Source organism: Elgaria multicarinata, chromosome 1 (genome assembly GCF_023053635.1).
Source record: "Elgaria multicarinata webbii isolate HBS135686 ecotype San Diego chromosome 1, rElgMul1.1.pri, whole genome shotgun sequence".
NCBI lineage: Eukaryota > Metazoa > Chordata > Lepidosauria > Squamata > Anguidae > Elgaria > Elgaria multicarinata.
The window spans coordinates 141,545,743-141,566,792 of record NC_086171.1 but is presented as its reverse complement, the minus strand read 5'-3'; the positions used below and the strand labels follow the sequence as shown (position 1 = coordinate 141,566,792).

The 21,050-nt window shown below is 38.0% G+C and overlaps 1 protein-coding gene across 2 annotated transcripts in view; it reads left to right on the top strand.

The window, feature by feature from the left end:
* The window catches only part of ATG4C (autophagy related 4C cysteine peptidase), a 34,257-nt gene that overhangs the window by 6,104 nt on the left and 7,103 nt on the right, over positions 1-21,050 (top strand). For both annotated transcript variants that reach the window (XM_063137971.1, XM_063137980.1), the window contains 8 exons: positions 1,793-1,876; positions 3,103-3,336; positions 5,035-5,365; positions 7,144-7,214; positions 10,963-11,099; positions 12,879-12,957; positions 13,660-13,736; positions 17,988-18,107. In XM_063137971.1, the coding sequence (XP_062994041.1) occupies positions 1,793-1,876; positions 3,103-3,336; positions 5,035-5,365; positions 7,144-7,214; positions 10,963-11,099; positions 12,879-12,957; positions 13,660-13,736; positions 17,988-18,107 (1,133 nt within the window). The remainder of the gene's footprint in view (positions 1-1,792; positions 1,877-3,102; positions 3,337-5,034; positions 5,366-7,143; positions 7,215-10,962; positions 11,100-12,878; positions 12,958-13,659; positions 13,737-17,987; positions 18,108-21,050) is intronic.

The window sequence follows — 21,050 nt, the reverse complement described above, 5'->3', positions numbered from 1 at the left end:
CTAGCCACAGTAATCCATGCAACTTTCCAATTAGACTATTGCAATGCACTTTACATGGGGCTGCCCTTGAAGATGTCTTGGAAGTTTCAGCTAGTGCAAAATGCAGCAGCTAGACTGCTCACCAGAGCATCCTATAAAGACCATATAACACCAGTCTTAAAAGAATTGCATTGGCTGCCTATATGTTCCTCGTTAGAATTCAAGTTGACAGTGGCATTTAAAGCCCTAAACGGCTTGGGACCTCGGTACTTGAGGGAGCGCCTCTCCCTATATATGCCTGCCCGAGTTTTGAGATCTGTATGAGGAGCCCTCCTCTGCATCCCATCAACATGAGACATACTATTATAGTGGGACATGGGCGAGAGCTTTTACAGTTGTGGCACCCAGTTGTAGAATACTCTCCCCTTGGAGTCCCAACTTGTGCCAACGCTGGCTTCATTTCAGCGCCAAGTTAAAACATGGCTCTTTTTCAAAGCCTTTGAGGGCTAAATTCTCTATGGTTACTCATAGTTTTAATTGTTTTTAACTGTTTTTATTGCTTTTACAAATTTCCTATTGGTTTTAATTTGTTAATGATTTAACACACTTTTAGCTGTGTATATTATTTATGTTTAAATTGTTCTGATTTTATCTGTATGTCGCACTGAGATCCCAGTGATACAGGGTGAAATATGTATGTTTTAATAAATAAATAAATAATAAAGAAACCATAGTTGATTTTAACTATAGTTAAACTACAGTTAGCTACAGATGTAATGCTTAATTGCATCAAATAGAACACCAGAGTAAAAGCATGGGTTGTCTTCCTTGTGGTGATACCATAGCAGGAAGGAAGTTCACGAACCCCAGGCTTGTGCATGTAACCATAGTTTACTCTGAACCAGGCCAATGAATACTTAACATTTAACCATGGTTAGTGTTAACTATGTTTTGTTGCTTTAATCTTGCTTAAGATGCCAAATAGTTTAGCTTGCCAAGCTAAAGTCCTGCACTCAGAAGGTGTCTATAAGGAGATGCTTCTAAGATCTATTTGTCACCTTGCCAAGTTGAGGCGCTGGAGAAGCATGAATCTGCTATAGGAATGATGAAGAGATAGTTTTATTATTTGAAGACATTTTTCCTTACAGGAAATTTTGCGTTCCCCTCGGCAACTTTTTCCTTTCTCATTGAATACCACTTCATAATATTCAGTGCGATGTTTCGTAACTTGCTAGAACAGGAAGATATGGGAAAAGCAAATATGTATGAAACAGTATTCAGAAGTACACAGAATAGCAACTGTTGCTTTGTAGTTCCTAACAATTAAAGATAAAAAGAGCCTTCTACTAGGTTTTGCCAGTATTCTGCTCTCAGTATGCCTTTAAACTTCTCTTTACTGTTTATTCTCTTTATTTGTGGCATTTATGTATTGCCTGTATCAAACAAGATTACAAGAATCTATTCATTTCTTAGAACTTGTTATGAACTCATCAAAGTTGTTTCTCAATGCCAAAGCTCCACTGAATTTTTGTTACTCCTGCCTGGAAAAGATAGGAATAAAGTTCATTTAAGTGCTTAGTTATGATGCATTGAAAATGGTAAGATATCTTCAATTTGCAGACATCCGTAGAAAAATATTCAACAGATTTAACATAAGAATAACTCAAACCTATTTAAAGGCAGAGAAAATGGTTTCAAATAAAAATGGAAACTTCTTACTTCTATTTTCTTCATTGCTATTTGCTAACTTTATTCAAGCTAGCCTAGGAGATATTTGACAATAATCTATTATTGCCTTTCTGTTTCTTTATAGGCTGGGTATTGAAAACAAAAACTTACTTTAGCAGAAATTCTCCTGTCTTTTTGCTGGGAAAATGTTACCACTTCCAGACTGATGGTATGTGCTACAAATATGTAACTAGTTCTAAGCCTAAACAATCACTGCTTTTTTGGGTTGCATTTATATTACTGGACCATTGATTTTCCACTAGTGAGTGCCTGAAAAGACTTCAAGGCTGTATGTGAAGGGATCCCCATAGGGCCTAACTCAGCCCCACCAGTGTGCACAAGGGTGTGTCCAAGGACAGTCCAGTAGTGAGAAGCCCATGCATGCTTCCAGGTGGTCTCTATTTAAGGATCTTGAGGAGTGCTGGACAGAGAATCAGAGGCATTTATTTATTTATTGCATTTATATACCACCCCATAGCTGAAGTTCTCTGGGTGATTTACAAAAGTTAAAAACAATAAACATTAAAAACAAATATACAAAGTTTAAAGATATAAAAAGCATAAAAACAACAATATCCTTATAAAAACAGCTATTCTGGGGTCCGTTAAAAACAAACAAACTCAGCTCATGTTGTTAAATGCTGTTAAATGCCTGGAAGAAGAGAAAGGTCTTAACCTGGCGCCGAAAAGATAACAGTGTTGGCCCCAGGCGAGCCTCGTCAGGGAGATCATTCCATAATTGTGGGGCCATCACTGAAAAGGCATGTATAGGTCCCAACACTGGCATGCGGAGCGGGAAAACAGTTCTTTGGTGTCCTATGGCAATTGTTCCATGTTCATGCAAGAATTGTGCCCGTGGGATAGAACCTGCCTTTATGCCAATGATAGTCTTCTTTTAAAGAAAATAATTTTCTGTACTGCCTAGTAGCTGAAGCTGTCTTCTTCAGTTTCTTTTTCTACAAAAATGGTATTCATTATTGTGATCCCTGTTGTGTTTTATGCCCAGAGAGTGAAAGTTGTTTCTATAATATGGGAGAATAATATACCAAGAAACAATTCATAGCAGCAACTGTCTCTATTTGGCATCTGGAGAGAAGATTTTATAAAAATCTTTGTTTGGCCATGCTCTTAAATTTAACTTACCAAGAAAAATGCACCCCTGTGTGTTCACATTCCAACTGAAAGCCACTAGCTTTATCTTCATTCCCTGTGGTGATACCTGTACATTCTATTTCCAGTTATTTTTTTACTATTGTTTAGAAAATTACCTGTTTCTTCTGATAGACTCTACATTGCTAATAGTTCTAAAACAAGTTATTTCAGTTTTTCTCTTATTTTACAACAAATCCTAGGCAGATTAATGTATATATTTAACGTGTGGTGTCTGTCTTATAGAGCCAAGTGACCTGTCACCAAACAGATCAAATTATGATGTAACAGAGGAAGGGATTTCAAGAAACGTTGAAGAGTTCCGAAAAGATTTTATTTCTAGAATATGGCTGACATACAGAGAAGAATTTCCACAAATCAAAGGCTCAGCATTAACAACAGACTGTGGCTGGGGTTGTACCCTGAGGACTGGGCAGATGCTTCTGGCACAAGGGCTTCTTCTTCACTTTCTTGGTAGAGGCAAGTTCCCCAGATGCATTGGAAGATTCAAATATATTTAGATTTGATTTGGGGAATGGAGAACCATAGGAATTGGGTAGCTAATGTTTCTGAGAATGATGAGCGTGCTAGGCTTTCAAACTAAATAGTTACATGCAATGCTTATTCAAATTTTATTCTAGTTAGTTTTTAAATTTGTGGGAATTGCAGGGTTGGGGACTGTCTAAAAAGATATTAAGTTTATATTCCACCTTTCCTCTATGGGAGCTGAGGGCGTTATACATAAGCTCCCCACCACCACCACCTTCATTTTATATGCATAACAATCCTGTGAGTTAAGTTAAGAAGATCCATGCTGGATCTGACCAATGGTCCATCTAGTTCAGCATTCTGTTCACACAGTGGACATGAAGTGAAAGAGGACATGAGTGAAACAGCACTCTCCTGCCCATGTTACCCAGCAACTGGAGTACATAGGCATACTTCCTCTGATACTGGAGGTAGCCTATAGACATCAGAACTAGTAGCCATTGATAGCCTTTTCCTCCAGGAATCTATCCATCCCCCTTTTAAAGCCAACTAAATTGGTAGCCGTCACTACATCTTGCAGTAGTGAATTCCATAGTTTAACTGTGCACTGTGTGAAGAAATACTTCCTTTTATCTGTCTTGAATCTCCCACCAATCAGCTTCATGTGATGACCCTGGGTTCTAGTATTAATAGTTCTCCACATCAGGGTGAAGGTGATTGGCCCAAGGTCACTTTAATGATTGAGGGGATTTGAATGTGTGTTTCCCCAGGCCTAGGCCAATAGTCTAACCACAATGCCATCCTGCCACTTATGAAACTTTGCAAAAACACAGTTATGGAATACTTCACCAAAAAGAACATTATTTTTTAGCTCCTGCTGTTGGCAAGCATAAGTGTATATATACTTCCCCAGCTGTTTTTGTTGTTATTTTAATGTTGTTACAAAAAAGACCTTGATATTTTTATCTGATTTAGTACTCAAAATTATTTCTAGGACTTAAAGACTGGAACCCCTCTCAAGGCAGCATACAGGATAAAAACCACACAAAATGGATGCAGTAAAAAAATCAATTAAAATATATTCAATTAAATTCATTAAAACAGAAATTTACAATTAAAATCTCTAAAAGCAAAAGTTGTTTATAAAAACCGACCACGTTTACAGGAAAGCCAGTGAAAAACAGGTAGGGCTTCAGATCTTTTCTGAAGACCTGCAAAGAACGGTCCTGATAAACGCCTGTTAAAAGTTGATTTCAGAGGTACAGGGCCACTACTGAGAAAACCCTCTCCCTTGTATTTACCAGCCTTACCACAGCAGCCAAGTGAGAAGGTCCTCTTTTGATGACCTCAGAGTGTAGGGTTTAAAGATTAAAAACAGCACTAAATTACGCTAAGAAATGCACTGGCAGCCAAGTATATGAATTCTTTAATAATATGAAAAAATATTTAAGGTTTTTATTATTATTTTCAGTGATGGACACTCTGTTGTGATGGCACTGTTGTACTTTAAAAACAAAACAAAAAACTAAGACATTCTGTGATACACCTGCTGAAGTGTAAACGGTCCACTTGTAGTTTTGAAATGGTTTACTTCAAGTGCCTTAATCATTGTCAGAAATACTTTAAATTGGTTAACAACAGGGGAGGAAACCCTCTAAAAATATAATATGTTTTGTAATACTGTGACAGACTGGACCTGGCCAGATGCATTTGTCATTGAAAATCCAGACTCTGAATCATGGACAAGCCACACAGTAAAAAAACTGACTGCATCACTTGAAGCATCACTTACAGGAGAGAGGGAATTCAAGAACCCGTCAAGCCATCCTAAGCAAATCCCGAAGTGGGATTGGGAAAATGGAGAAAGCAGGGATGAACACTATCATCGAAAAATAATATCTTGGTTTGGTGATTTTCCGCTTGCAAATTTTGGCTTGCATCGCTTGATAGAATATGGAAACAACTCTGGAAAAATAGCGGGAGATTGGTATGGGCCAGCGGTTGTAGCACACCTTTTGAGGTAAAAAACAAACTACCACAACTACGTTGTCTTTCACTGTTGCATTAAATGGAGGGGTGTTGTGGGGGAGAGACTGATTTTAGTACTGTCTTGAGGTTTTAAGCTAATTAGGAAGTAACCATAAAAGCTTTAGCAGGATATTTGTCAGTTGTGATTCAAGTGTATAGGATGTGTCCAGAAATGGGAAAGGAAGTAGTGGTGAATATGTCACATATGAGTTCTCAAGTTTCTTCTATTTCTGGAAAATTCCCACTGGCTTTTCTAGACATCAAAGATACCAAGATTTCTCCAGATCTAGCCTTTACATACGGTATCTTTAATGAAATGTTCTAAAAACTAACAACTCTTTTAACCTTGGAACATGCATAACATTATAGACTTCTTCTTTTTTTAATACTGTAACCTGGGGGCTGTAATGTACTGATAGTGTAATGAACTGTCAGAGTTTAAAATTGATGTTTTCAGCATTTCTTTGCACACATCAAATTCTTGTGAAACTATAAGTGTATGGGACTATTAATATTATAATTACATAATAGTAAAAGTAAAGGGTCTGTGACATTCAGCCTAGAATTTTTTTTTTTTAAAGAAAGCTGAAAGTCAGATTTCTCAATACAGAATGCCTTTATATACTGTTTCTTTGGACACCATTGATTTTGTATTTTTATAGTCTTATGTTCTAGGTGGATCCCAATATGCTCATAAATTGAATCATTAAGCCTTCTAAGCACAAGAGGCCAAAGTGCAGATGTAATTTTTTTACATCTAATATAGATGCAGGATTCTTGCGGTGCTTGTATAGCAAGTATATTCACCTTGAATGAGACCACAGGGAGATAATACAGTGTTTGGGAGGTGAAGGTTATTTATATATCTGGTTGTATTTGTGGAGGTAAATAATTGAAATAGGCACAGAGATCTTCTTAGTACTTTTCTCACAATTTTACTTGATGATTTCCAAAATAGAGACTTGGTTTCAAGATTTGTATGCTCAGTTTGAATATATATATTGTGTGAACATCAGCAATTTATCCATTGCAAAAGTGTTTCTTTCTAGTGCACTTCAATTGTAGTACTGAAAATGGGTTATACAACTTGGACGTGGTTAGTATAATCCTATGAACGCTTGCATGGGAGTAAGTCCCACTGAAATCAGTGGGCCTAATTTCCAAGTAAATTGGTTTGTTTATATTGATTTTGAAAGGGCTCCTTTACAGATTGTTTTTGTGTCCTGCAAAATGCATGCATTCTGTTTTGCCATGTGTACATGTAGCCTGTGATTGACGGTAGATTTCTGCTTTTCTGTACCACTGCCAAAATGGTCTTGTATGTTTTGTCACATTTCAGTGGACTAGTGGCTTTTCTATGTGAAGTTGTCTTATCTCATTTTTTCCCCTTCAGCATGTCTTATTTTTTCATTTAGTAAAATTAACTAAAAACTGTTTCAGCTGGGTGTTTATTTTATCTGCTAATATGAAATAAGGGCAATGAAAATAAAAGTGCCATGATCTGGTGCTAAATCTAAATTTTATAGCATTCTAATGTTACAGGATTCAGTAAAATTAGTAAAGCACTGGGTCTTTTAAACATTTGTTTTATCTTTGATGGCAAATTTGCAGTCTGAATTTCCATTGTTTATCCTTGTGATAGATCAAAGCTGTGCTTTTCAAATACCCCTTGCTAGTCCATTTCTCTGAAGTAGGTTATTTCCGGATTGTCTGTTTAGGAAGCTTTAATTCTGTACATTATTAATCTGAAATAAGTTTGTTTGTACATAGAAAAGCTGTCGAGGAGGCAAGAGACCCTGAGTTACAAGGAATAGCTGTATATGTTGCACAAGACTGTACAGGTATGTGAGATAATCAAAGTATATACTATTCTTGGCCAGTCTTCAAAGCATTTCACTGAAACTTGGATTAGGATTATAAAAATAATAGTATTGGAGCCAAAGTTTTTTTTTTTTGCACAAGCAGAGAGGACTTCTGTTTGTGCAAGGTGGCCCCTATGGTTTATGCAAATACCTCCCTGTGCCTCATCCCTCACCTTTGTAGAGGATCTCCTGAGCCTCAAGTAGATGCAGGGTCTGTGGGGGTAGGACACCATTGTGCAAGCAGAGCTCTATTAACATTTTCTGGAACCAAACAGTTGCAAACAAAACTACGTATTATAAAACTTTATATACCATTACTACTACTACTACTAGTAGTACAGTTAGGGAGAAATAGTATGGCCAATAGATGCTGTCTAGAGGGCCCTACGATTCTTCAATTTCTGGGAACCAAGGTCAGATGCAGGACTTCAACCTTGGAGCCCAGAAACTGCTCTCCCTGCCCACCCCCTTGTACTGTTGCGGTTCTCGCCATATTATCTACTGTATGTCTCCACACTCGGTAGTGTGGAGGAGACTGCAGAAACTGCTTTATGCAGCTTGCTATTTGGTCTCTAGGCTCCTTCCCTCTCCCTCCCCAAATCCATGTCTAGATGGGTGAAATAGCCTTCCTAGGACAAAATGCAGGGCAGATGGAGCATGCAAGAGAGTATCCCCTACGTGCTCCAGCCACCCTGCTTAGAATAGTTTGCAGCATCCGATTTCGCAGCTTGGTGACTCTCCAGATAGGATTACACCCTTAATAATCATAACCTAAGTAGAAGCACATGATTACGTAGCATTTGACATAGACTGTAAGCTTCTTAAGGCAGGTACCTTTTGGCCATCTTACTCTAAAGCATTAATGCATGTTTATGGTGCTGTTGGAACCATAAATGAGTATTGTTATATTCCTGAAAATTGAAGTTGTTGCATAGACTTTTAAATGTTTGAATAACAATTGAAAAAGATAATACTTGAAAGATTACGGATGTATTTTTCCCCCCATAACCTGCCTAGGAGATTGTATAACTTGGTTGCTTCTGCGGCATCTGCCGTTAGCTGCTCTTCTGAACTTATTGACTCAGTGTTTTGGAGTCATTCTTTTTCCCATCATGCACAAACCATTTTAAGTGATGTATTAATTCTTTTTCTCTACCCAACCAAAAAAAAAAATCCCTGAATAATTAAAAGTAAAGTTTAAGGAAGACATTTCCCCTTTCCTGTGCTATTAGATCAATGGGAAGATTTTAATTTCCTTCTGCCCTGGGGTAATAACAAATGTGGTCACTTTGCATTGAATACTCAAATATATCAGAAAGACAATAAAGCAAACAGCATTTAAGTTCCTTCCTTGGATAAATGGAGCATAAATGGCTCTGATCTTTCACTGCTTCAGGCAAGTTTGGATGCTAGCTCTTTTGCTGGAGTACAAGAGAGAGATACATAATACTAGACTTTTGATAGGGATGATGCTATAAGTCAGGGGGAGGCAGTGTGATTCCCATGGGGATCAATGCACCCCTGAACTCCTTTCTTGGTGCTTGCCAAGGTGCTTTACCCCTCACACTTATTATTTTAAATTAACACATTTTCTTTTTTTGTGATTAATCTTTTTTATTGTTTCCAAACACCAATAAATAAAATACACTACAGTGCAAAATATAATACATATAGGCACACACACACAAAAATAAAAAAGCAAAAAAAGCAAAAAAAAAAGCAAAAATAAAATGTTCTTCCAATATTCTCCCCAGCAAAAGTATGTAACAATGTTGTTATTTTTCTTACTCTATCACTGTCAAATCCAAATCTCTAATTTCTCTCTTAACATTTTCTACATTATTGGTTGAATCCACAGATGTACAAGTCATCTTTTTGTCATCCCTTCATAAAGTTTACAAAAGGTTCCCATTCAGTTATAAATCTTAAAGTCGATTTTTCTCTCGTTATTGCCGTGAGTTTCACCATCTCCGCTAGCTCAAACAGCTTCAGTAGCCATTAACACATTTTCTTACCAGCAGCTGGAATTGCTGTGAAAGGTTTCTGTTAGTGCTGAAAACTATGGGTTCAGAAAAGGTATTTAGTATGTTGGGGCTCTGCCCCCACCTCTGTCTTGTACTCATTCTTTTGGGCAGGCTACATGTCCCTTACCTTGCCTCCCGTGGCAGCCATTTTGTGGTGTCGTCCAAGGCAGCTTATCAAATTGTCAAGAGTGTGCCCACAGCCCCCAAAGGTTGCCCACCCCTTCTGTAAGTTATGAGGTTGCACAAGTGCTTTACCACTCTGCCTCCCACTTTACCCACAGCTATATGACCTGTGGATGGGTCTCTCTTCCTTCAAGGAGTGCCTGTAGTTTGCCTGCACTCAACTGCTTGATTTGATGTATCTGAGTGTAGGTGGCAAAGGTGGGTGGGGAAACTTAAATCACTGAAGTGCTTTTGTCAGTTAAACCCCAAGTCCGCAATCCACCTTTTGGTGCAGTGTAGTTTGTTTTCTGTTCACAGTCCAGGCACTGCCGTGGGATCCCTTATGAATGAAGGACACTTTAGAAAAGGTTAAACAGTATATTAAAAAAATAAAGGTGGATCCCATCCCATAGTGCCACAGTCATGTAAACATGTTTCTGACTGGAAAGACTGCCTTTCTATGATTTATAAAATTATCAATGTAATAATAATAACAACATAACCTTGACATACAATGAAGTAATTAGTGCTCTATAGCAATACTGGCTGGGTCTTATCTCAGGGAAAGCCTGCATTAAAAAAGGTAAGACTTCAGGAGTCTGAAGATCAAAGCTGTAGATGTCTGTCAATAGGGAGCTTGTTCTAGAAGGTGGGTGTTACCTTCCTGCAGTGTAATAATTGGTCACCATGAATAATAATAATAATAATAATAATAATAAGAAGAAGAAGAAGAAGAAGAAGAAGAAGAAGAAGAAGTTACCTGCCTCTCCCTCTGGATTGAGGTGGGTACAACACAAATGCAAATGCCATAAAGTAGTATAACTAATTAAAACATTTAAAACTAATACATTATTAAAAGCAGCACATTATTAGAAGGCATCTTGAAATTCAACTGGGTAGGCCTGCCAGAAGAGATTAGTCTTTATGGTTTTCTTAAATTCCGGGAGACTGTTAAGTTGACGAATCTCTCCTGGCAAGCCATTCCACAAACTGGGAGTGGCAGAATAAAAGGTCCTCTGGGTAATAGTTGTCAGCTTTGCTTTTGTTGGCTGGAGTAAATTCTTCCCAGAGGACCTGAGTGTGCGGGGCGGATTGTACGGGAGAAGGCGAACCCGCAGGTAGCCTGGACCGAAACCTTGTAGGACTTTAAAGGTGACAACCAACACTTTATACTTTGCTCGGAAACTAATTAGCAGCCAGTGAAGAGACTTTAAAACTGGTGTAATGTGGTCACACTTAGGTGTACCGGTGACCCATCACTGTAAAGGAAAGATAGATTTGACATGGGTCCACAACTGGTCTGACAAAATGTCATTGTTGGTTTGTGACAGCCCTTGTTTCTACACACACACACACACACACACACACGCTGGCCAGCAATGGAGGGCACAAAGATCTGTCAGGAGGGTGAAATTATGACAGTTTTTTTCCATCTTCTTTAAAATTCACAGATGCCTTAACTTTTTGGTTAAAGTTAACCAGTTTGTGTTTGAAAATATATGTAAATAAGCCTTATTTATTCTTGTTGTGTCCCTTTAAAGTCTACAAGTCCGATGTTGTTGATATGCTGTGCTCTTTTATGGATTCTGCAAAATCAGATGGCAAATCTGTGATTATATTAATTCCTGTGAGGCTTGGTGGGGAAAGAACCAACATGGAATACCTAGAGTTTGTGAAGGTATGAAATAAGTTCAGTCACTTTTCAGAAAGTAGCACTAAATGGTATGAAAGTTAAGGATGATAATCTTCAATCTATTAAATGTATTTATGATTTTTACAGTGGTAGATCGTAACGTTTGTCTTCAGAAATTTGATATTTCAGTATGTGGACATAATGGCAGGGCGCAGACGTTCAAAGTTAAGTCAGTTATAACTGTTCCAATACCTAAATGACTATCTTTCTGATACAGTCATTCAGGATAAAGAGTGATACAGTTTCACCTGCCTTTCTGGTTCCTTCAGTGAGCATCCTCTGTGACCTTGATTTTAAAATGTTACCTGGGATTTTTATGTGTTCCATACACCCTTAAGCATCTGATGAGTGGCATTTACATTGACAGTTTCAACCCCTTTTCTTTCCTAGTTGTGCTAATAATCATTTCAAGACAGTCATGGAAGTCCTAAAGATTAGTATTTCAAATAGCACCAACAGCATCCCAACCCTCCAATTCATGCTACTATCTACCCTGTTTTTCTGTATAGTGCTTGAACATCAACATGAGTAATTGGATGGTGTTAAAAACCCACTATTTGTATAATATATGGTACACACATAGGCTGCTGTAATACAAACAGTTCATGATAGTCTTTCTGTTTGTTTGGAATCTATCCTATTCCCCCCGTCCCCATCTTCTTTTTTTAGAGAGGGGAATTAGAGTTTTAAAAAAGAGCTTAACTTGGACCTGTAAAAATGTCCCTCAGAGTTGTTGGAAGCCTGATATAGAGACAAAAGGGGACCAGCTTCCCTTCTATTCTCAACCAAAACCAAACCAAGTTCTATTTCTTCTGTTGGAAGAAACAAAATGAGAAGAAGTTAGTTTGGCTAAATGAGAGTGTTTAAAGTTAGGATTCTCTCTTATCTACTGACTTGTAATGTTAAATGTTAATTTGTATGCACACATACAATGGTAGCTTCTGTTGTATGAAAAAGAGTGGAATTATTCTGGTCCAATTAAACCTCTTCTATAAGAACCTTAGAATTGGAAGCAATCAGTTGTACTAACTGAAATGTAAATAATAGTTAGGTTTTTGACAGTTTGTTACATTTCTGAAATGGAATTTGGATGTGTTCTATCGCCTGTTAAACAAAGAGCATATATGTTGTGTGTAAGAAGCTGCTGATGCTTCAGGGACCAACATCTCTGAATAAATAGGGGTGGGATAGGCAAACATGTGCATACTTCTGTGTATCCATCCTCTTTTCCTCAATACCAAGTGGGAAAGCAGCTGAGGAAGTGAAGGGAAAAAATAGAAGGATGGGATGCGAAATTGAATGATAGATCATCATTCTTGATTGGGGCCCACAAGCTAAATAAAATTATTTGCAATTTTCTCTTTCTTTGGTTAATAGTCAGGACAGGAGTTGGAAGTCCATTGATCCCTGGGTTGACAAACTTCTGTTGTTTGATCTTGGAACATGATACAGTTGAAAGTCTCTGCTTGCCATTCTTGGGCAGAATAGACTTTTGTGTAACTGCTTTCCATTTGTACTCTATGGCTGCGATCCAGACGACTTTCTTCTGTGGAATGTTCTAGAAGCCCACAAGCATTTATATGCTTTGTGTTCTATTTTTTTCCTTTCTAAGAGAAGAAATGGGTGCATTCAGGGCTTTATTTGCTATCAGCTTGTCTCGAACAGAAATAAGCTAACACAGGATTAAGCCTACTGCATGATCATCTTGTACTTCCCCCCCAAATGTAGTATTGAATCTGAATTTACTTATTGTTGTGATGACAGGGAATGTTGAGTCTTGAATACTGCATTGGTATTATTGGTGGCAAACCTAAGCAGTCATATTACTTTGCTGGATTTCAAGGTTAGTGTGTTAATAAGATATGTCTTTTTGTGTGTGGTATGCCTCTTCTCTTCCCCACCCCCACCCCCGCCCCAAGAGCTTTGGAGTTAATATAAGACCCAGGGGAAGTGGAATGATTAAAATAGCAAAATGAGTACTTTATTAATTTATCAGACCCACCAAAGTCCAGTCATTTGTCATTTGCCCCATATGGTAATTGCATTCCGTAAAATGTACATTTAATTTTCTTTGTTGCACAAACAAGGCATAATTTATCTGTTTTATCAAACTCGGTGAGCCTTTCATTCCTTACAAGCTGGCAGTTCTTGGTTATATATTTACCCTTTAGTAGTTTAAATGGTGCAAGTTGATGACCAAATGACAAGCAAATATGTTCTTCCTGTCATGATGAGGAAGTACAATGCATTTTTCACATGCAAACTACTGGAATATAATTGTGTGTTTGTAAAAGTAATTTTATCTCCAAAAATTAAATGACAGTCTCATCACTTTATCAAAATTCTGCTTCTACAAGCATATTTGATTATGCAAAAGTTAATCTGTCCTGCAAAAACCTATGCTTCAGTCAATGAATATCAGCCTGGCAGGTAGTTACTTGCTGGGGGTTTCTTTCCCCCCACTGTTCTGCATAGAAATTGGATTGTAAGCAGTGTAATAATAAGGTGTTTTTTGAATTACTTGTCTTTTGTTTTGTCCTTGTAGATGACAGCTTGATTTACATGGATCCTCATTACTGCCAGTCTTTTGTAGATGTCAGCGTAAAGGATTTCCCCCTCGAGGTAGGATGGATAAAGAAGCGGCACTGTTTGCTTCATATATGAACCAAACGCTAATTACTTGGATAATTCCTTTTCTTTTTTCCTTTCTTTTAGACTTAGAATAACAAAAATATATGAAAGCAAAGTGCTGTGTTAGATATTGATGTTTTGTATACACTAGAGTATACATCCGCTGGATATGTCAATGTATTAGATTTTTGCCTTGTATCAGCCATACTCTGGCTTTTTAAAAAAGGGACTCCCACTACTGAAAATGCATAATTTCAGTCCTGATTACTTCTCTCCGACTTTACACTTATAGGAGTGTTGCTTGCCCAGCTTCACTTCCCTCAGTTGCGTGTTAGCCATCTGTGCACAAATGCTAAAATAAATAAATAAACTCCATACCTAGCATAGATACTGCACGTGCTGCAGTTGCTCTAATAACGTAGCCATTTCTTTCCTGGCTTGAAGCCAGGACTTAGATGGAGGACACACACACACACACACACACACACACATACACGACACTAGGGAATGCAGAGCCTCTGGTGTTCATTTGCCTTATTTGTCCTCAAACCTTCTTAACTTGAATGCAAGGGAAGTCAACATGCAGCAATGCATGTGTGTCACATGCTTTTATGCTGGAGTTTTACCACTCTTAGCTAAAATGGTTGAACACAGTCTTCAAAAGTGGTGGGCAAAAAAAAGGACTTAAAAACAAAACTACTTCATTACCCACTCCCACCAACTCACTATTGCTTGTTTAGGTAGCCTTAAATAACACCTTGTCTGGTTATGACTTATAAAGTATGTTTCCAGCCCTCTGCTATGGAGGTGAATTTAAAAACTGAGTAGATTGTTTTGACTCATGAACAGGTTAGACTGAGTGACAGCCCTGCATGTATTTTAACTGGAAGTCATCTTGGAGGCCCTATTTGTGTTAAGAGGTGTCTCATAAATATATGAATGAATAAATAATGGATTGGTTTTTTTAAAAAAGTTATTAATTTATTCATTACATTTGTATACCACCTTTTTTCCTACAAGGAACCCAAGGCGGTGTACATAATCTTCCTCCTCTCCATTTTATCCTCACAGCAACAACCCTGTGAGGTAGGTTGGGCTGAGAATCTGTGACTGGCCTAAAGTCTCCCAGTGAGTCCCCAAGTGGGGACTAGAACTTGGATCCCCTGGCTCCCAGACCAACACTTTGACCATTATACCACATTGGCTCTCAGTTAGGGGTGTGTCCAGGAATCGGATAGGGGGCTGCTTTGCTTTGGTCTGCGTCAGGCAACACCGCCTTTGCTTCAGACTCAGGGCTTTGGTTTTACAAAGCTTCAGATGTCTCCCATTGAATGATTATATGACATCCGTTGCTGTTCAGTGCAAACAGGGATTGTTGCTCTGTAGATGTGTATTAGGGCATCTGTCAAATTCCCTGTTTACAGTGGAGCAGTCCCTGTTTGTGGTGACTGCAGTAGCTGTCATATAATTGATTCAATAGAAGGGAAACAAAAGCTGCACACCTGAAAATGGCTGTTGTTGAAGCTTCCCCCCTCCCCATCCATTTTCTTGTAGGTTGGAGTTTCTTCTCCCCAGCAGGTTTTGGGGAAGTATCTTTCATTTCCTGCAAGCATGTCAATGGAAGTAGCCCTGTTGCTGTTAACTGACATGTGGAAAAATAAAGGCACACCCCTAAACATGGCTGATGGATGGGGAAACCCACCCACCCCACAAGGATCCCTGGGGACAACAGGATGCTTTTTAGGGTGAGTTGGCTTTCTCCACACAAGCGGTTTTGGGGGGGGGGGGTACAGTCCTTTTACAGCTGTCCCCCTAAGCGCCTTCAGGTTAGATCCTGCTCACATTGGCAGATGCCCCAATACCCTAAAAAGATCTGAGGTCTATCTGAATCTTCAGTTACATGTTGATTCACTTTGGACTGCTTTAGACAAAACCTGCTTCACTTCAGAAGAGGCCTGAATATCTGTGAAGTGGCCCACTTCAATCCCAGATTCAGCCAATAGGTCACACACCTGTTAAAAACTACTGATTTGTAAATACATGATGCAGTATGGTTCTGAGCTTCTGGGGTAGCAATAATTGACATCTTAGTGACTCCTACTGTCTGTAAAACTCATGTGCAGGACTTTTCTACCATACACAACTGGCACCCATCATTTGGGTAACTAACTTATGTTAATTGTACTTCGTTTAGCTGCACCCTGGCTTGTATTTCCAGTAGGAAAGTTCCAGGATAACCCTTACATTAAATTAAATTGTGCAAATACCTTTTAATGTACATATAATATTCAGATATAATGCTGAATTAACTGAATTTGTTTATATATTCATTGCAATGTTGTGAGAAGATTTTTAATAGGTAGCAGTCCTAAATTTACTTGCAGAGCATATTCAGTTTGGAGCAAATCTTTAATTTGGACTAAAACAAAAGATTTATCTTGCCTACCAAAGTGGTCTTCTAATGTTGTCCTTGAACTTTGGATATGCAACGAGGGGTGATTCATAAGAATTTCAAAATAATTTCCTGTAAAGACCAATATTGTGATACCTTTGCCCTTTGAAAATATTAGTGCGGAACTACTTCTGATAGACAGGAACATTTCAAGGCAGTTAGGAGAGAGAATTAGACTGCAATCCTGTACCCACTTACCTGGGAATAAGTTCCATTGAACTGAATGGGACTTACTCCTGAATTGACATGTATACATTGCACTGAGTTAGATTGGTAGGGTCCATTAGAAATAAGATGTTAGTCATGGTAGGGGTAAAAAAAAAAGGGATATAGATAGAAATGTCTTAATATTTCTAATTTATGAAAATCATTGCTTACTGAGATAATTTCTTTTAATACTTGTTCAGTTCTGCACATTTTTTTTTATAACTGTCTATGAGTCTGAACTAAAATGGCTACTTGAGCCTATGATGCCGTGACGCTTTGGGTGGTATCTCATTGCACGAAGCACATTTCTACAACTGAATCTTGGATCAGACCTTAATGCTGAGTGCGTGTAATAATTTGTCCTTGTCTAGAAGTGTCAAAAACAAACAGAAATTGCTTTTCATATTGTAGGTAGCAGTTTAAGTTTCTCCATAACATATGTTTTCAGAATTGATAAGCTGTCTAGGCTAAGTTGAAAATCAATCCAGGTTGTGGTCAACTTCCAGCATCTATTTGTTTGGAACAGCCTACCTTCTGTTCGGTGCCTGTAGAGCGTGTTTTCTAAGCATTGAGAGAAACTCTGTCTGGATGTACCATTCTGCTTTTGGAATGCTGCTGTCCCTTCTTACGTGTCCATTTGGAAAGTGCTGGTTAATGTAGTGTATAATTGTTTTGTACAGAAAAAAACCCTCTTAAAGTGGCTAAAATATTCTAGGAGATTACTTTGCTCTGCATAGAAGAAAATTAAATACCTATTATTGGATTTGTTTAGTTCACTTCTGAATTGCAGAACTATGTGTAGCTATGGGCACAATGGAAAGTATATTAGATTGATGCCCTTCTTGAAGGTTATACCATACAAAACGTTCAGTGCCCAAATGAATATTCCACCTCTGATTAGTTTCTTCAATATTCAGCATCAGAAGGGTGAGAGATACAAAACACTCCTTAAAAAACAAGTTGTATGCTAACTTACTGAATTTCATAACTTTCTTGCAATCTCCTTAGCATCTTCTTATTTTCACTTACTAATAAAAGGACAATGTAATGCAAAGCTTGTATAATGAACAATCGTTCTGTAACTCTTCAAAGATCTCTGCAAAACATTGGCATGGGAAAATAGCCGCTCTATCAGGGAATCTTTGATGCCGACAGGCAGTGTGCTGTCTTAAGAACAAGCTGATTTAGAACAAGTCAGGCTGTTGGTCCACCTAGCTTATTATTGTCTACAGTGCCTCACAACTCCAGTGTTATGCCACATTGTGTGCAGCTAGGATTATTTAAGAAGGTTTGGGGTTGGCTAAAACTATGCAGTGTCGCACGATCATTTAATGAGGATTGTTACTTTTGCTTAAAGAATTAATGTGACATTTAGTACTTTAAAATGTTACATCACTTTAGCAGCAATAGCCTTTTTTTACCATGTAATAAGTGCTTTTTGTTGATTGAGTTGGCCAAACCCCATCAGTTCCATGTAAACATTTCGTACTACCTATTTGCTAACTGAACAGACAAGTATATTTGTGTCATTTATCTTCTCTCATGCTTTTAAGCCATTAAAGAAGTCTTTCTGCCCATTGCAGTCCTTCCACTGCCCTTCTCCAAAGAAGATGTCGTTTAAAAAAATGGATCCTAGCTGCACAATAGGGTTATATTGTCCAAATATTCAAGGATTTGAAAGGGCTTCTGAAGAAATAACTAAGGTAAGTGTTCACATGGTGAAACAGACACATCTTCTGTTCATACTTTGCTTTGATGGTGTATTAAATATAACCCTTTTTTAGACATACCACCAGGGCTTTAGCCACTGCTATAGACTGGCAAAGATAAATATCAGTTTTCTGTGATCCTGTTATATCAGTACAATTAATTGGTAAAATCCACAAGTGAAAAATAAATACCTTAAGTGGATGACAATTGCCCCTTCCTCTTCGTGAATCCAAACTGCACCTCAAAGCATGCTCTGGGAGCAGGGGGAATCACTGATGAAGTTGAATTGTATTATTGAAGAGCAAATGATCTTTCAAGACATGCTTATAAGTGTATTGTTGAAGTTAAATGATCTCAGATAATATATGAAATTTCCCGTTCCTCTAATATATCAAGACCCAAGTACAGGATTCTCCCACTAGGTGGCAGCATTTAAACGAAAATATTTCTGCAGTAAGACCCCTTTTCAACCACTGAATTATCTTCTACGCAAAGAAGAATCTTGAGGCAATCTATTCCTTGGGGATGATTTTAAATGGAAATATTAAATCAAACTAAATTGTGCATTATTACTTGTTAGTGTAAGTGTGTTTGTTACATTTACAGATAAAATATTATTATTAAGCACCATTTTGAATTCACAATGAAAGTAAATGCATCCTAGATCCAAGTAAATACAGGTTTGTTTATTGCACTTGATCTAAAGTAAGAAAAAGGGAAGAAAGTTGTTACATTTTACACATGGACAGGAACCTGCTACTCTGTTTCCCCAATAAAATATTTCATTTTCTCTTCATTGTTCATGCTCGCTCCCATCTATCCGTCTGTTCATTTTCATCAAGTTGTCATAAAGATTTACCTTGCTCAAAAGCACTATAGACATCCAAATGTCACTATTCTAGGATGATATAATGAATATTTGTCTGGGAGTGGCATTTTTCAAGTGATATAGGTGAAGGTTTACATCTACTACTCCTTAGAACACTTAAAGCTGAAAAGTATTAAGAAATAGAGTTTTGGAGGTGGAAATAGTAGCAAGGATTTAGGAAGAATCGGTGTATAAAAAATCTAGCCCAACGTGACTCATTTCACCCCTGTGTACCAGGAATGGGTGGTCCTCCATATGTCAGACTACTATTCCCATCATCTGTCATCATTGGTTGTGCAGGCTGGGGCTTTAGGGACTTCTAGTTCAATAATATCTGGAGGGTCCCACCCCTACTTTATACCATTTGGTAATTGCAATCTGTCTTGAAACAATTGTTGGGGGCTCATGCTCTGTCAGTCTCCTTTGAAATAGAATAAAATTAATGCTATATATGCTACAATTTTAATTTAGTATTTAAAGAGTGTTTTAGGGGCTGGGGAGGCTGAGAGAGTGGCTTGCCTAAGGCCACAGAGTTCATGGCGGAGATGACATTTGAATTGGGGTCTTCCTAACTCTCGCACTCATAGCCACTAACTACACTAGCTCTCAGTGTGAGAATTGTCTCTGCAGAAGGCAGCAGCAGTCAAAATTACTTTTCTTGGGAGAGAAAACATCATGCTGATTCCACTTTTGGTGCAGCATTTTTCATATGTGTGCTTCCACAAGGCAAGTACCATGTTAGAAGCTAGCCCTTGCATCAGTAACAAGGAATGTTTCTTCTGTGTGATTGTCTGAACTAAGTGGGAAACGGTTCTAGCAGTGGCACAGGACATTTAAACGACTTGAGTCTCCTCTGTAATGGCCATGACTGTGTACTTCTCACCCACACTCATACATGAATTGTGTGAGAAACTTGTATTTGGCTGGAATTTGATAAGGAATCTTAATGTCATTTTTGAAGGCAGGTTTCTACCTCATGATTAAGAGAGAGAACTCAGAAATTTATGGACAATGTCTGGAGAATTTTCAAAAAGTAGATCAAAGTTGAGCAAAGCTTCCATTTGGTAAATGGATTTCAGGTTATCAGTGATTTGCACAGCTTCCAGACTTTATTTCTATGTAGAAGCTGATGAAGGCCATAGATTTAGGAAGAATGAAAAATTAGTGGAATCAATTCCACAAAAGAACTGTCCTTCTAAGTTGCCTTAATTTCCATTAACACTTGGTATTTAGTGGAGTTTTGCATTGAAAAATTGTGTGTGAGTACACGAACACACACACTTTCCCTCCTATAATAGGAAGAAACTCATAAAACACTGAGTAAGTGGTAAGCCGTTTTTACTTGGTTTTGGTGGCTGTCATGTTGCAAGACACCTGTCAATTAGGAAGAGTAGGCCTGCCAGCTAATTTCACAGGCTACCAAACAGCCATCAGAATGCCATGAACTTCTGTTACTGATGTGGGCTGAATTGATCCAATAGACCAACGATAAAAAGCTGCATCCAATTATCCTGTCCCTTGAGATCTATTGCCAAGTACCACCTAACTAAAATTTTCCAAATGATCCTCCTTTTTCTGCTCTTCTCTGCTTATCACTGATCATGTCTTAGTTCTCCTTGCCCTTCTCTTTCACAGTACCATCAGAGGATGTGATTAAAGTAAGGTAGAATAAAGTGTAAAACTGCAGAGCACAGTAAAAATCGGAGAATCTGATTTTATTGCAAACATGATTTTCCAAGTCCTGATTTTTTTAAATAGCTCATCCTGCTTAAATAGCTATTTAGATTTTTTAATATGTCAGATTAATTTTGCCATTAAAACTATTTTTGAGTTCCTAATTTGACCAGTCCCCTATGCACCTTATCTATAGAATAATGTGGCTTTATAATATGGTGCTGTAACCATATTCTTAATTTAGCTGATTAAAATTATAGCAGCCCAAAGAGCTGATGTGGTATAGTAAGCTGTGAAAATCCCTGATTCAAAGTTCACCTTGGTCATGAAATCGCTAAGCTTCAGATGGTGTGAGAAAGTGCTGACAAGGTATGAGTGGTTTGTTGATATTTTG